At 40.7% G+C, this 14,769-nt stretch overlaps 1 protein-coding gene across 2 annotated transcripts in view; it reads left to right on the forward strand.

Annotated features, from left to right (window-relative positions):
* Positions 1–14,769, forward strand: part of Zmat4 (zinc finger matrin-type 4) — a 393,013-nt gene that overhangs the window by 333,318 nt on the left and 44,926 nt on the right. Inside the window, exon 6 of one of the 2 annotated variants that reach the window (XM_036166797.1) lies at positions 12,253–12,353. In XM_036166797.1, coding sequence (XP_036022690.1) covers positions 12,253–12,353 — 101 coding nt within the window. The remainder of the gene's footprint in view (positions 1–12,252; positions 12,354–14,769) is intronic. The other variant, XM_036166796.1, reaches the window with a different exon arrangement.

Here is a 14,769-nt window from a genome sequence, read left to right on the forward strand (position 1 = left end):
GCAATGGTCGAGAGAAAGCCTGATCTGACCTAGTCTGGTGATCAGATGGCCAAACACCCTAATGGTCATGCTGGAACTCTCATCCAATAACTGATGGAAGTGGATGCAGAGATGCTCGCCCAGGCCCCAGGTGGAGCTCCAGGAGTCCAACTGTCTAGAAAGAGGAAGGACTGTAAGAGTGTGAATTGTTGAGACCAAGATTGGAAAAGCACAGGGACACATAGCCAAACTAATGGAAACACTTGAATTGTGAACCAAAAGCTGTGGAGCCCCCAAATGGATCAGGCCCTCTGGATAAATGAGACAATTGAATAGCTTGAACTGTTTGGAAGGCACCCAGCCAGTGCCTGTCCTTGGTGCATGAGCTGGCTGTTTGGAACCTTGGGCTTACACAGGGACACTTTGCTCAGTGTGGAAGCGGGGGGGGGGGGTGGGGGTGGGGGGTGGACCTGCCTGTACTCAATCCACCAGGTTGAATTGAATCCCCAGGGGAGTCTTGGCCCTGGAGGAGATGGGAATGGAGGGGAGGAGAGGGGGTGGAGGAAAGGTGGGGATAGGGGTGGGAGGGGGGACGACAGGGGAACCCATGGCTGATATGTAAAATTAAAACACAAATATAATAAATTAAAAAAGGGGAAACGTAAAGAACAGTCATTTTTCAGTCCAAGAGACTGGATCAGTCTTCAGTAAATGTCAGAATTCCAGAGAAGTAGACTCTAACACCAGGAAAGGAATGGACTTGCTAATGAGGCTGGAGCAAGCAGGCAAAGAGAAAAAGCTTCCTTCTTCCATTTCCTTATAGAAAAAGCTTCCTTCTTCCATTTCTTTATACAGGCAGGCTTCTAGCAGAAGGCATGGTGCAGATTATAGGTGTGTCTTCCCACCTCAATGATCCAGATAAGAACCAGATCTTCCCACTTCAAATGAAGCAAAAATACCTCATATGTGTGCTGCTCCATTTGGGGGATTTTGTTAATTCCAGATATAGTCAAGTTGAGAACCAAGAATAGCCAACACATGGTTCTTACCTTTATATTCTGAGTCATCCTCAACAGAGGATCCCAATTCATGGAGCACTGTAATTAGAACATGTGTGCACATTTCCCTGTGTGGGGCAAGGCTATCATAGCATCAACATGGAGAATGTATCTAGATAATTCAATACAATAAAAACAAGAGAGGGAAAAGGACAAAACTCAAGTTTCTGGTTAGCTGCAGTTTTTGTGTAAACTGTAGCCATGCATTTTAAAAACTAAAGTGGAAAGTGCAGGTCTTAGGTATTCAATATAATAAAGTGCGGTATGTGAACTTGTAATTGCCATCCTACATCAAAATAGAAGGCATTATCTCTTCACATTTTCCCATTTTTCATTTGTTAGTTCCCTATTGGTGAAATTATTAAGGCCACTCCACGTAGTTAAAAGGGAGGTTTATTTTGTGGGGTACTTACAAATGAAGGGGTAGGTTACAGGGTCTGGCAAGGGTATCGTGCAGTCTGGCCGTGTTCTCTGGAGAACTCTGCTCGGTCTACCTCCAGTGTCCAGAGTCCGGGAACCAAGCGCATGACCCCTTCCCGATCCTTGGTCTTCTGCTTCCTCCTCTGCCCTGCCTTGTGGGCGTGACCATTACCGAAGCCTCAGTGGGGGTTGGAACTTCCAGGCCAATGCTGGGATGGCTATCCACTACATCTCCCCCTTTTGTCTAAATAAGAAAGTTCTAACCTAATATAAGACTATATACAAAGAGATGGTTATCAAATATTGTCCAGGAGTAATGAGGGATAATGACCTAGATAAGTTGGAATTACAATAAGTGCAAACAATATCAAGCAAAAAACACATAGTAAAATCCAAGGAAGTCTAGGGCATGGGTAGGTGGCATGTTACAAAGATCATTCCAAAAGGTGTCCTATCCTAAAGAACCTGAGTCTAATACTTAATATATCCTATCTAAGATATTATATATGTATATATACTAAGTTGTAACTATAACTGCTAATCTCCAACCTCATCAAAGACCTGAGAAGGAATATAATAATGCCTGAGAAATGGGAGTAGGACGCAAGCAACTTTCGGGAGTCTTGTAAGAGTAGACAGAGACAGTTAGCAGCCTGGACAGTCACCTAATGTTTCTCAGCATCGTTGGTGCATTCAAATTGGCTACAGGCCTAGAATATCTGACAGACCATTTTCAGAAGCAGGAATTCTGAAAGACCATCTTACCCTGTCTTGGCAAAGTATAGTGGTCGCTTTCCTTGTGTCCCGCTTGTCCAGAAAGGACAGCATTTGTACTGTCAGCAGTTGAGGCAAGGGCAGTTCTTTGCCCAGTAGGCCATTTTGTGCCAAGAAGACAAACTTCCAAATGGAAATGTCTTAGAAGCCCAACATTCTCTCGGGATCAAATTGGTGCTGCCAGGAGCAATTATGTCTCACGTCAACAGAATTCTAAGTTATTTAAATGTCATGTTCTCTAGGTCCATGAAGTGTTTGAAGATTACCTGTCCATCTGACCTATGTATTTATAAATCTGGATAACCTAACTAACATAATTATAGAGATGACAAGCATAGGTGACAATAACTATGTAAGTCTTATCTACCTAAACAACCTAAGGACTAAGCTTCCTATAAATAAGGCAAACAGTCTGTAAGCAAATGCACAGTAAAAGGACAATGTCTTTAAATTGTGACAATACACAAAATATCTTTAACAGAGGTAGGAATGTATAGTGCAATATGCAATATGATAATAATCCTAAATATATATCAGTATACAGAATATCTTAAACAGAAGTAGAACATACATACAGGATGACAGATATAAATTCACATTTGTATCAATATACAAATATTTCACATAAGAGTAAAAATATGTGTACAATATAACAAACATAGTTCTGTATTTGTATCAATATACAAATTATCTTAAATAGGAATGTAAAAAGTTTATAATTGTATCAACATATAAGAATTCATAACAGTGCAAAGGCTGCTATATTACTAAATTTGTTTACTAATGTATATGACAGTCTACCATAATATCTTATACCTATCCATTCCATTTCTTCTTTTCCCATTATCCCATCAGTGGGATCTCACAGGATTTGCCTTTCTATATCCAGCGCTTTACCAAAATAGAATGTTTCTGAGACTCATCTATGTTGATGTATTAATTAGTACATTGAATTTTTCTCACTTTTATGCCATTATTTAAGTACATCTTAATTTATCAATTCTTGTATTGATGGACACTTTCATTGTTTGGCAAATACAATTAAAGCTGCTATAACATGTATATATAGGTTTTGCACACACACACACACACACACACACACACACACTAATACATTCACACACATACTCTCAGACAGACAGACAGACCCTCCCACACACACACACACAGACCCCACACAGCTTTTTATTTCTCTAGAGTAAACCCCTAAACAGTTAGGTGAGTGATTAAAACTTCAGAAAAAGCCACCGGATGGCTTCTCCAAGGAGCGCCATTTCCAGTTGCCCCAGGAATGTGTGAATTCTGGTTGTTCACATGGTTAGTCACAATTGGCATTGTTTTATTTGATTGCAGTGTTTGCATTAGATGTGAGATGGTGACTAATCATTCATTTAATTTGCATCTCTCCAGAGACCACTGAAGCCGAATACTTTTTCACATACTTATTGATCATATTTATATCTTTCTTTATGACACATCTGATCAAGTAGTGTGCTGTTTGAAAAACTTGGTTGTCTTTTAATGATAAATTGACAGGAGTTAATTCTGCATTCTAGACACTGCACTGGATGTATCTCTCACCAGGTAGTACTGCTCTATGTCTAAATGGCATCTTTCATAAGTAAAATCTTCTTTATAAAATGTGTTTTACCCATTTTCATGTGTTTGCAGTTACTTCCATAGTATATTCTTCTTACATATTCATGAAGATATTTTAGAGTCTTTATGTTTTATAGATGTTTTCTAGCTCTTATATTTAAATGTAAGGTGTTATGTATTAACATAACATTAAGTGTAAACGTTAATGTATTAACAGCCTTAATTTTACTTTTTATTCTATTTATTATTATGGTGCATGGTGTGTGTGTGTGTGTGTGTGTGTGTGTGTGTGTGTGTGTGTGCGCGCACGCGCACTCACATGTGAATGGTCAGAGGACAATTTTGTGGAGCTAGTTCTCTTTGTACTTTTATATGGGTTCTAGAGATTGAATCAGGTCAGTGGATTTGTACTCTTTACTGAACCATATCACCAGTTCAGTCCCATTATGTTCATATGTGTTGGTAGCTCTGGCCGACCCTAATTGTTTTGTTAGTGTCACACATTTCTCCACTCATAGAAAAGCTCTCCTCTCAGTTGAATATCCTTGAAATCTTTATTTGTGTTCACCTTACCTCTAATGAGCACAATCCTTCTTGATTCCATCTTTCCTGCAGGTCCCCTGTGGCCACCCAGTGCTCACTGAGCATCACCATCTCCTCATTGTGGCCCCTTAAACTATTTTCTTTTTCCAAACTGTCTTGGCCATTCTAGGTCTCTTCATTTTCCTCTCTATCTCAGTTTACATGTTTCAGTGTACAAAGAGCCCATTAACATTTTAATGCACTTAAAATGAATCTATGATGTATCAATGGTGCTATAGTGTGGATTCAGTCCATGAACCTGTTTCTAGATTTCTGTATCTTCATCAGTTCCTATTGATTTCTCTCAAAAACTGTTTGTTGGTTTTGATCTTCTACATTACTGTTAAACTTACTCCCATTTTAAAAGTGATTTGGGGTTGTATTATAATGGTATCAGACAATGGCATTTTCCAATTGGATGCAGTGATGAAAACAATACAATTTCTTCTATTGACCTTGTGTGCAGTTTGCTTTTCTGAATTCCTGTGTTCTAGCTGTAGTCATTTGCTTGGCCTTTTAGGATTTTCTATTTAATAATGTCTTCTATGAATAAAAGCTATTTGACTTCCTCCTTTCCCATCTGGACACCTTTTATTTCCTTTTCTTCTCTGGTGGTGTAGCCTAACATTGCCAGCATGAAATTCACACCTTGCTGTAACAGAGCTCAGCAGGGCAGGCCCTGGGTTTGATACTGGCAGCCCTTCTCCAAGTGGCATTCTTGGGTTTTTGTTGTTGTTGTTTTCTTAATTGGAGGAAACTGTCCATTATTCTAGCATTGGATGATTTTTTTTTTTTTTAGCTGTAGAACTTACATAGGCATTCTCTACCAAATAAAACTTTCTTCTAGTTTGTTGGGAATTTTGGTCCTGGATGCAGAAACTTCTGAAACATCCCCCTCTGCACATGTTGGTATTTTTTCCTCCTCCATCTTCCAAGAGTGTGTTGTTGTAAAGTTACAAAATTCCTCAGTATTTGATAGGATTTTCCAGAGCAACCATCTGGGTTTCCATCTTTCTATGTAGAAAACTCTTGACAGCCAACTCGTATCTCTTGGTGCATGGCTGTCCTCTTAGTTCTGGTACTTGAGCCCGACTCATGATATTCTATGGTATGCATTTAGATGAGTATTAAATGCTCATAATACTTTTATTGCTATTATAAATTGATCCATGATGTCTGAATTGATGTCTACTGTTATTTGGGTGGTATGTGTGTATTTGTTTTTTGTTTGTTTGTTTGTTTTTGTTTGTTTGTTTTTTTAATGTCTGTTCAATGTGTTTGGGGGCAATGTTTGAAATCATCTTTTCAAAGACCAGAATTTGCTTTTATTAATTTTTATGTGGGCTGTTTCCCTGTCCTTTGTTCCTATTACTTACAGTTTCCCCTTCTTTCTTCAGTTTGGTTGAAGTACTTGCCATCATCTACTGTTATAGGGTTGAGACTATAAACATCTCTACGGCCTTCACAATAGCATCTGGAATGTTTTCTTTATTTGGTTCAAGCTGTCTTCTGCTTTTCTTTATCAGGAGTGATTCAGAAATATTTTAGATGCTTTGCAAATCTTACTGTGATTTATTTCTAATTTAATTGAATTGTCATCAAAACTCTCTTTAAGCTTATGGGGTTTGCAGGAGCTCAGCACACACTTCACATGGGCATCTCCCGGTGAGCAATTAGAGTTGTGCTTACAGATATAAATTAGGACAAGATGGCTGGCACTTTTGCTCAGGTTTTCTAGATACTGTTGATTTTTATCCTGTTTTTCTAACAATGACCAAGAGCTTCATGTGAATATTCCCTATCATGTGGTCTTGACTCTTTTTTCCTTTGGTTTTATATTCCCTGTTCTTAAGCTCATGTTAGCTCGATGACATTTCGAGGTATGTTCTCCTGATGAAACCCTCCCCTTATCATTATAAAGTGTCCTCTCTTCATGTCTGGGAAATGCCTTGCCATGAAGTCTGTTCAGACATAGACAGAAGCATTGATACTTTCTTAACTTACTGTTATAGTAAATCAGCCCCTCTAGTTCTTAACTTACTATTCTAATGAAGCAATTTCAGCCCTTTCAGTTCTCATCTTATTGTTCTACTGAATCAATTTCAACCCCTTTAGTTACAGCCTCTAAGTATACAAAATCTACCTTTAACTGAAGCATGTGTTATTATATTTGGGTCTTGGTTTTCATCCACTCTAAGATTTTTTTAACCTATTTATATTTAATGTAATTATTCATGTGATTGAATTTAGTTATATCACTTTGCTGTTTTTTTTTTATTTGTTACACTTGTTTTCTATTCTTATTTTTCCATGTATATGTGAGGGCTGTGTTTGGGGAGTATGTGTGTGGTGTGTATGTTACATGTGTGTGTGGTATGTGTGTGTGTATGTGTGTGTTGGTGTGTGTGGTACATGTGTGTAGCATGGTGTGTGTGTGTGTGTGTGTGTGTGTGTGTGTGTGTGTGAGAGAGAGAGAGAGAGAGAGAGAGAGAGAGGATATATATGCTTCTATGTGTCTTGTGGAGCTCACTGATTTGGTAGAATTGATGGCCAGAGATCTCCAGGAATTCTCCACCTCTACAGTGCTAGGGCCATTATCACCTGGTGCTGTACACAGATATTAACATGGGTGCCAGGGAACCAAATCCAGGTCCTCATGCTGGGTGAACAAACACTGTACTGACTGAGGATCCACAGTTCCATTTTTTGTTTGTTTGTTTTCCAACTCTTACCCCACTTCACTTTGGGCTAATAGAAATACTCACCATTCTGCATTATGTCCTCTGTCCGTAGCTCTTTATATTTGTTTTCTAATTGCTGTAAGAGAACATATGGAATTATCCCTTCCTTAAACTCCCACTGTCACCTTAGAGTTAAAACTGCACTACTTCATGTAAATAAAATGATCCTTCGGTGGTGTTTTTCTACTCCTACTCACTCTTTGCTTGGACTCGATGCATGCTATGGACACTAAATACCATATCTGAGTTGTTGTGGCCTTTGGGTGAACTAAGAGCAATTTTAAAAGATGGGTACCCATATCTTCATTCTTTTCTTTTTTTTTTTACATTTTGAAATTTATTTGTGTGTGCAAGTATGCATGTGTGTGCATTATGTGAGTGGGTATGCACACATGCATGCCACATTGTACATGTGGGGTCTGAAGACAATGTTCTTTTCCTGTGTGAGGTCTGGGCATCTAATGGTGATAGTCTAGTCTTGTGTCATCTGGCTGGCACCATATTCATCTTTTCTGGTGTTCGTGCTGGTTTTCGCCTGTACATCTCAATTTCAACGTGGTGTTGGTTTGTTTGTTTGTTTTTCTGTGTTTTGCTTTTTCTTTCCCTTAAATTAAAAACTTTATTCAGTAGTAGTTTGCAGGCAGAGTGGGTGGCTAGGTTTTGTTCATGGGCATACATTTGCTCTCCCTTGGGTTTTAAGTGGCATGCTAATGGATGTTGAATTCTGGATTGACAGGGATGTTTTGCTTCTCTAATTCATCCTTTATTTTCCTTTTTTTTTTTTTTTGGATTATCTTTCACTCAGGCTCATTTCCTCCCCTGCCTTTCACACATTGACTCCTCTCCCTGGACTGTTCCTTACCCAGCATCAGCTTGCAGACACGTTGCTGTCCTGTTTTCATCTGGCTTCTCATAGAGCTCACTGAGTGTAATTAGTCATGCCCACACGGGCAAAAGTATAGAGCCATACACTGGACCAAAGCCAACCCACCAGGGGCCATATCCCCAAATACAACAGTTTCTTCCTTCCCCAGCAGGTTTTAAGTGCCAATTGCTCCTTATCTAGGGGTGGGGCCTTGAGAACCCCACCCCCCCATTCCTTGCTGGATCCTGTTCAGGTCTTAATCAGGTGAGCATAGCTGCTGTGAGTTCAGGAGCGCTACCCTGCCATGTCCAATAGACACTGTTTCACAGATGTCCTCCTCAACCTCTGACACATACGTTTTTTTTCTCTACCCCCTCCTCCATGATGTTCCCTAAGCCTTGGAAGGAGGTAGGTGAGTCATATTTAGGGTGGAGCACCCTACCATCAAGTATTCTCAGTACTATGACCAGTTGTGAGTCTGTTTACTGCTGTATGTAGATGAATTTCTAAGTGGTCTTATTAAATTAAAAAACAAAAACAAAAACAAAAAACAAAAAAAAACACGGAGCCAAATATAGGGGTGAAAGACTTAGAGATCAGGGAAATAGAGCCACCAGCCAACCTTAACTCGCTGGCTCTGCAGCTTCCAAATGTGCAAGCTACTTCCTGTCTACTTGTACCTTTATTGCATTGCTTTTCTGCCCTCTCATTGGCTCTTAGCCCAGATACCTCACTTCCTTATTATTGCCTTGACTGTACAGACCTCCAGGTCTCTATGGTTAGTACTGGGATTAAAGGCGTGTGTCACCATGCTTGGCTCTGTTCCCTAGTGTGTCCTTGAACACACACACACACACACACACACACACACACACACACACACACACACGGACCCTGCCTGCCAAGTGGTCGGATTAAGGGTGTGTGCTACCACTGCTTGACTTCTGTGTTTACTTGAATGGCTTGCTATTTCCTCTGATCTCCAGGTAAACTTTATTTATTAACATACAAATAAAATGTCACCACATTTCAGCACAAATAAAATATCACCACAGCTGTCCAGTACAAGAGTAGCTTCCCTATGGAGGACCAAGAATACCTTCTCTGTGCCCAGAGCTCAGGGGTCCTTAACTCATTGTTTGCCTTTCTTCCCAATGGCTCTATAAGAAAACATATGGTGTCTTATTATTTCCAATATCCTGGGCATTCAGCAAAATACCTGGCACCATAATATAGGCTTGGTACTGTTTCTCTAATGTACAGGGAATGCAGCTGAAGCCATGTGGACTCTAGTTTTACTAGACTTGAAAAGACACATTGAGGCGTCACATTCTGCTAAATTCTCCAAACCCATCTGTTTTTATAAACACAGTGCTGAGAAATATAAATACAAAATCACGTGTCTTTAAGAAGATCCTTCTGGATCATCCAAGTCAGAAACTCTCTGTCTTCTTCCCACACCATCCCATTAGACTCCAGGGCTTTAGGATGCTATTAATGTGTTATTGTGCTGAAATAAATTCAGTCAGGAAGTTGACATTTTTGATTTAATAATTAGATTCTCTAGTTCCCTGAGGGAAAAGAGCCATATAATTCTAAAGTAGTTAGGATTTCAACTAAGTATTAAAAAAGTCCCAAGTTCCCACTGAGAGTGCCACAGCTTGTGTGGGGGAGGTTCACTCTACCTTTGTTCTTATTTATGCCCACGGCCTTGCAGTCCATCGCCCCTGTAGTTTGCACTGCGATAAAGTACCAGCCATCCCCAGCCCATGCCTCAGTTTGGCTGCAGAACACACGAGTACTTCTGGAAAGCAGCAGATCAGAATATTTTTTAGATTTGTTGATGTTCTTAAAACTTCCCAGTTTTAAACATAAATATTTATGCCTATTGCCAAACTGAACCTTTATTTTTTTTAATTTTTAATTTTTTTTTATGAGGAGACCTTTGATTAGTGTGAACTCTAAGGAGAACTCATACACGGCAGTTACTGTTTATTATGAAAAGATTGATGGAGACCTCTTGAGGGAGTTACTGCCTGGAGCCGGATTTCATATTTTGATTCTATGCATAAAAGAGCAGCATGGACCTAGCCTGGATAAGCATCCTGACAACTTCTATACTGGCTGTGATAACTTACAGCCTCTGGGTTTGGGGAGCAGGATAACCCTCTGAAGTGGAAAGGCTGTGTAAGCTCAGCTCTTTTTAATAGAGTGACTTGGTTTTCATACCTAAGACCCCACCTTAGCTGGTCCTAAGTCACGCTTCAAGGAGTGTGAGAAGTCTGATCTGATGGGCGAAGTTGTGGAGTTTTATTGTTGTTTGTCCGTTTGTTTGTTTGCTTTGTTTTGGGTGGGGGGGCACATATTTCCAGACAGGCTTTCTCTGTGTTGCCCTGGCTGTCCTGGAACTCTCTCTGTAGAACAGGCTAGGCTTGAACTCACCGAAAATCCACCTGTATTTGCCTCCTGAGTGCTGGAATTAAAGGTATGTGCCACCATGCCTAGCTGCTGTTTGAGTATAGCGTAGGATGGGGTTCTGGTTTGAAACACCATCTGACTCTGTGCATAGCTTACTGAATAGAACCTATAGAGCAGTGGTTCTCAACCTGTAGATCGCAACCCTTTCTGGGGTCACACAACCCTTGCACAGGGTTGCATATCAGCTATCCTGCATATCAGATATTTATATTGTGATTTGTAACAGTAGCAAAACTACAGTTGTGATTTAGCAATGAACTAATTTTGTGGTTGGGGGTCACCACAACGTAAGGAACTGTTTTTGAATAGCAGTGTTGGGAAGGTTGAGAACCCCTGCCACAGAGGTTTTTCCTGGGCAGGTGCTTGAGGTCAGACCCACACTCGAAGGAACTGTGCTTTGAACATTGACTCTTTGCTCACATTGCCGATGTTCAGAGCACGAATGCTACCCTACTCCATCAGCAGAACTGCTGGGCTCTGAAGTCAGACTTCGAAGTAATTCTCCTTTCCCCACACTTCCCATTCCCATTGCCTCTGTGGGGCTCATTCTCTCATGGCCTGAATTTTCAATGTCAGGAAATCCTTTTCTCATCCACAGACATGGGACATTCCCACTAACATATCCAGGGCAGAGCAGATGCTCCCACTGCTTATCACAAAGACATGTGTGGTGTACTTCTTTCTCCTTCCTGGAGTATGAGGTTGTCCTCTAGGACTTTGTTCTTTCTTCTCCTCACTGTGTTTTCCCTGGTTCCTCTGAGGCTGAGGATGCAGCGTGAACATTTAAGAAGCAATGGGGAATGACAAGTTAAGTCACAGAGACTGTACAAACTGGCATAGGCTCATCTTTCCTAGCAAGGATCTCAAACTGACTAGGATGCACTGCTGTCTTATAGGATTCCACAAGGGAAGCTTCAGCTTTTCTCCCTTTTAGGGGTACAGCAGTAGGAGGAACATGAGCCATTGTGGGTCTCTACCACACTGGAGGGTTAATATGATGTAGATAATACTGCTTGGTAACACAAATTTTCCTTTGGCTGAATCAGTGCTCTGAAACACTTCAAGATTTTGCTAAATTCCTTGAAAGCAAAGGGCATCTTTTCTATTTTGGAATTCCTGATGCCTAGCCCAAAGCTGATGCTGTCTTAATGAGGCAAATGAATAAACAGGAGACTACATAGATGGTCCTAACTCTGATGGGAGGTCGGACCCCAAGGACAGATTGGTTCATTTATTTCTATTCGTTACTTGCATTTTATAAGACAATCATAGTATGTGTAGGTTAATAACATCTAAGGTTACACTTCAGTTCTAGTTTGTAAAGGAAATGGCAAAGGAATGGGAGAGGGTTGTTGGTTGGTTGGTTGGTTGTTTTTTTTTAATGCTTGTATGTTTTGTTTTTAATTTTACTATAGAGATAGAAAACATATCTATATGACTTGGAGATGGGGCGGGGGAAGCAGCATACTTCTTGGCTTGAGTTAGAAATTTCCCAAAATATTTACCTGGAGTTCAGAATCATTTGTTTTCACCCTTCAGCTATAAACAGGGCAGACTGCTTCTAAACACCTGCACAGTCCCACTCCTGCTGAGTCTGGTGGCTGGGCTCTAGAAGAAGTGACAGGAGTGGCCTTGGTCCAGGGGACCCAGTGTCTTCTCAGACACTCAGAATTTGCCTCTGTGGATATTCTAACATTCATCTATCACCAGTACCGATGGCAGGACGCAGCTAACCATGTCTGTCTGTCACCCGCAGGTCTGAGGCGGACCTACAGATGCACCACCTGTAGTGTGTCACTCAACTCAATAGAACAGTACCATGCACACCTGCAAGGATCGAAACATCAGACCAAGTAGGTACTGTTTCCGCTCTATCCCTGTTCCCACCATTCTCTGCCTACTCTTTCTGTTCCACTCTTGCCCAGTTCCTCCTCTTTCCCTGTCCCCCCCCCTTCTCTGTCCCCACCCCTTCTCTGTCCCCACCCCTTCTCTGTCCCCACTCTTTCCCTGTCCCCACTCTATCTCTGTCCCCACCCCTCCTCTGTCCCCACTCTATCTCTGTCCCCACCCCTCCTCTGTCCCCGCTCATTCTCTGTTCCCACTCTATTTCTTTCCTCTCCTCAGTCCTTCCTGTGGGCTTGTTTTTGCAAGATCATTAAAACCAGACATGTTATTTATCTTGAAAAAGCAGACAGATATAGATTTTATCTTCTTATCTCCAAAGTCTCCTTGACATTTCTGTTCCTTGAGCTAGCCATCAAAATGTGCCGAGCGTTACTGAAAGAACAGCTGCTTCTCCCACTTCAGCACAAATAATGGGATTTTTTTTTTCAAAAGTAATTCAGCCTGCTTTATGGTCTTGAAGAAACTTTCAGATCTAGAAAACTTTGTGTTTTTTAGTAACCAACATGATCCCTATTTGTAGGCTGTACTAAACTTGGGCATTATATGGTCAAATTCTGTGACTATCTCCTAGTGTATTCCCAGTCTGGGTGTATGTTGTCAACTATTATGAAAACATAACAGATCCCCTGGTATATTAACTTCATCAGATTTAAGTATACACACACACACACACACACACACACACACACACACACACACACACACACAGAGAGAGAGAGAGAGAGAGAGAGAGAGAGAGAGAGAGAGAGAGAGAGAGACAGAGAGAGAGACAGAGAGAGAAAGAGATTGTCAATTAAATAACAACCTGCCCTGATTTGTTTGCCCCCAGAAGAGCCTCATATTTTTAAACTGGAACAGGCTGCAGGCTGCCTGCATCATCTTGCCTCCCTTCCTGCATGCTTTCAGAATCACCACCACCAGGGCCAGCGGTGTGGAGGCAGTGCTGGGGCTGTTAAGAAAATACTCATATTGTAGGGTATAAGGAACAAAGAATGTCTCAAAAGGTTGGAATCTAACTAGATACAGTTGTTTTCATTTCTAAATAATTCATCAAGAGACTCATTGAACAGAGCTGACTGTATTAAGGTCCTGTGAATAATTAATGTCATCCAACAAACATTTATTGAGTGCCATTGTGTGTCAGACCTCCCTGTAGCTTGGGGACAGGTGAGTAGGTGTCTGCCTTTCTCTTAGGGACCCTCAGCCAGCTGGAAAGGTTATTCTCAACAGTGTGTGTATATCAGAGCCATGAGAAGGTACTGGGAAAGGCATGAGTGAGGCCAGTTTTCCTAGGATGTTGATATAGGAATAGCTCATTTTTGGTGCTTAACATGGATCTCCATGTTGAGAGGTGTCCTTATTAGTTCTTGTTTGTTTGTTTGTTTGTTAACATGACATAAGGTAGAGTTATCTGAGTCAAGGGAACCTCAATTGAGAAAATGCCTCCATAAGACTGGCCTGTAGGTAAGTCTGTAGGGGTATTTTCTTAATTAATGATTGATGTGGGTGGGCCCAACTCAATGTGGGTGGTTTCAGTCCTGGGTAAGTAGTCCTAGATGGCATAAGACTATTTCCTGGAAGTGTAAATGAAATAAATCCTTTCCTCCCAGGTTGCTTTTGGTCATGGTGTTTTGTCAGAGCTATAGAGACCCTGACTAAGACAGGAAGTTTTGATGGAATGAGTAAGCAATGTCAAAACACGAGCCACATTTTCCAGGCTATATTGTGAGTAGAGACATTCTAGGCAGACACTAGACAAGTAAGTCATAGGATGTCAGCCTCAGGTAAGGAAGCTGAGACCTTGAAACATTAGGAGAATTGCTTGCTCCTCATCATTCTACTTTCTTGAGAATCCAGGCTTATTTTGCTGTGATCTACCCAAGAGAGGACATCAAAAGTAGTCTTAAAAGTTAACAACAGTGAAAATTCATGACTCTTTGGGAAATACCTACAGCTTCTGCATTCATTGATGGTATTGACTATTTCATTGTGTTCCCCAAGTAATCTCTTTTCATGATCTCTCTAATAATGTATGAGAGGCACTGTATGCATCTTAGTTAACGTGTGTCCAGTGTGCAGGGTGACACAAAAGTATCTGTGTAAATTTGTAATCTTTTAGGAGCATGAATTAATTCTTCTTAATAAATAAAAAAATGGCACAATGGTGACTTTTAAGTGGTATGTGATATACATATCACAATGCAGACGTTGTCTCCAACTCCAGGAATCTATCTATCTATCTCCCCATTTATATCTCTAAAACTCTGTGATATTTTTACACTTATTACCTCATTTTATTCCTGTGTGTACTCTAAAAAAGCATCAGTACATCATTATCCTAGAGGGGAAGCTGAGACTCAGAGATTAT

The sequence above is a fragment of the Onychomys torridus genome, chromosome 17 (assembly GCF_903995425.1).
Source record: "Onychomys torridus chromosome 17, mOncTor1.1, whole genome shotgun sequence".
Taxonomy (NCBI): Eukaryota; Metazoa; Chordata; class Mammalia; order Rodentia; family Cricetidae; genus Onychomys; species Onychomys torridus.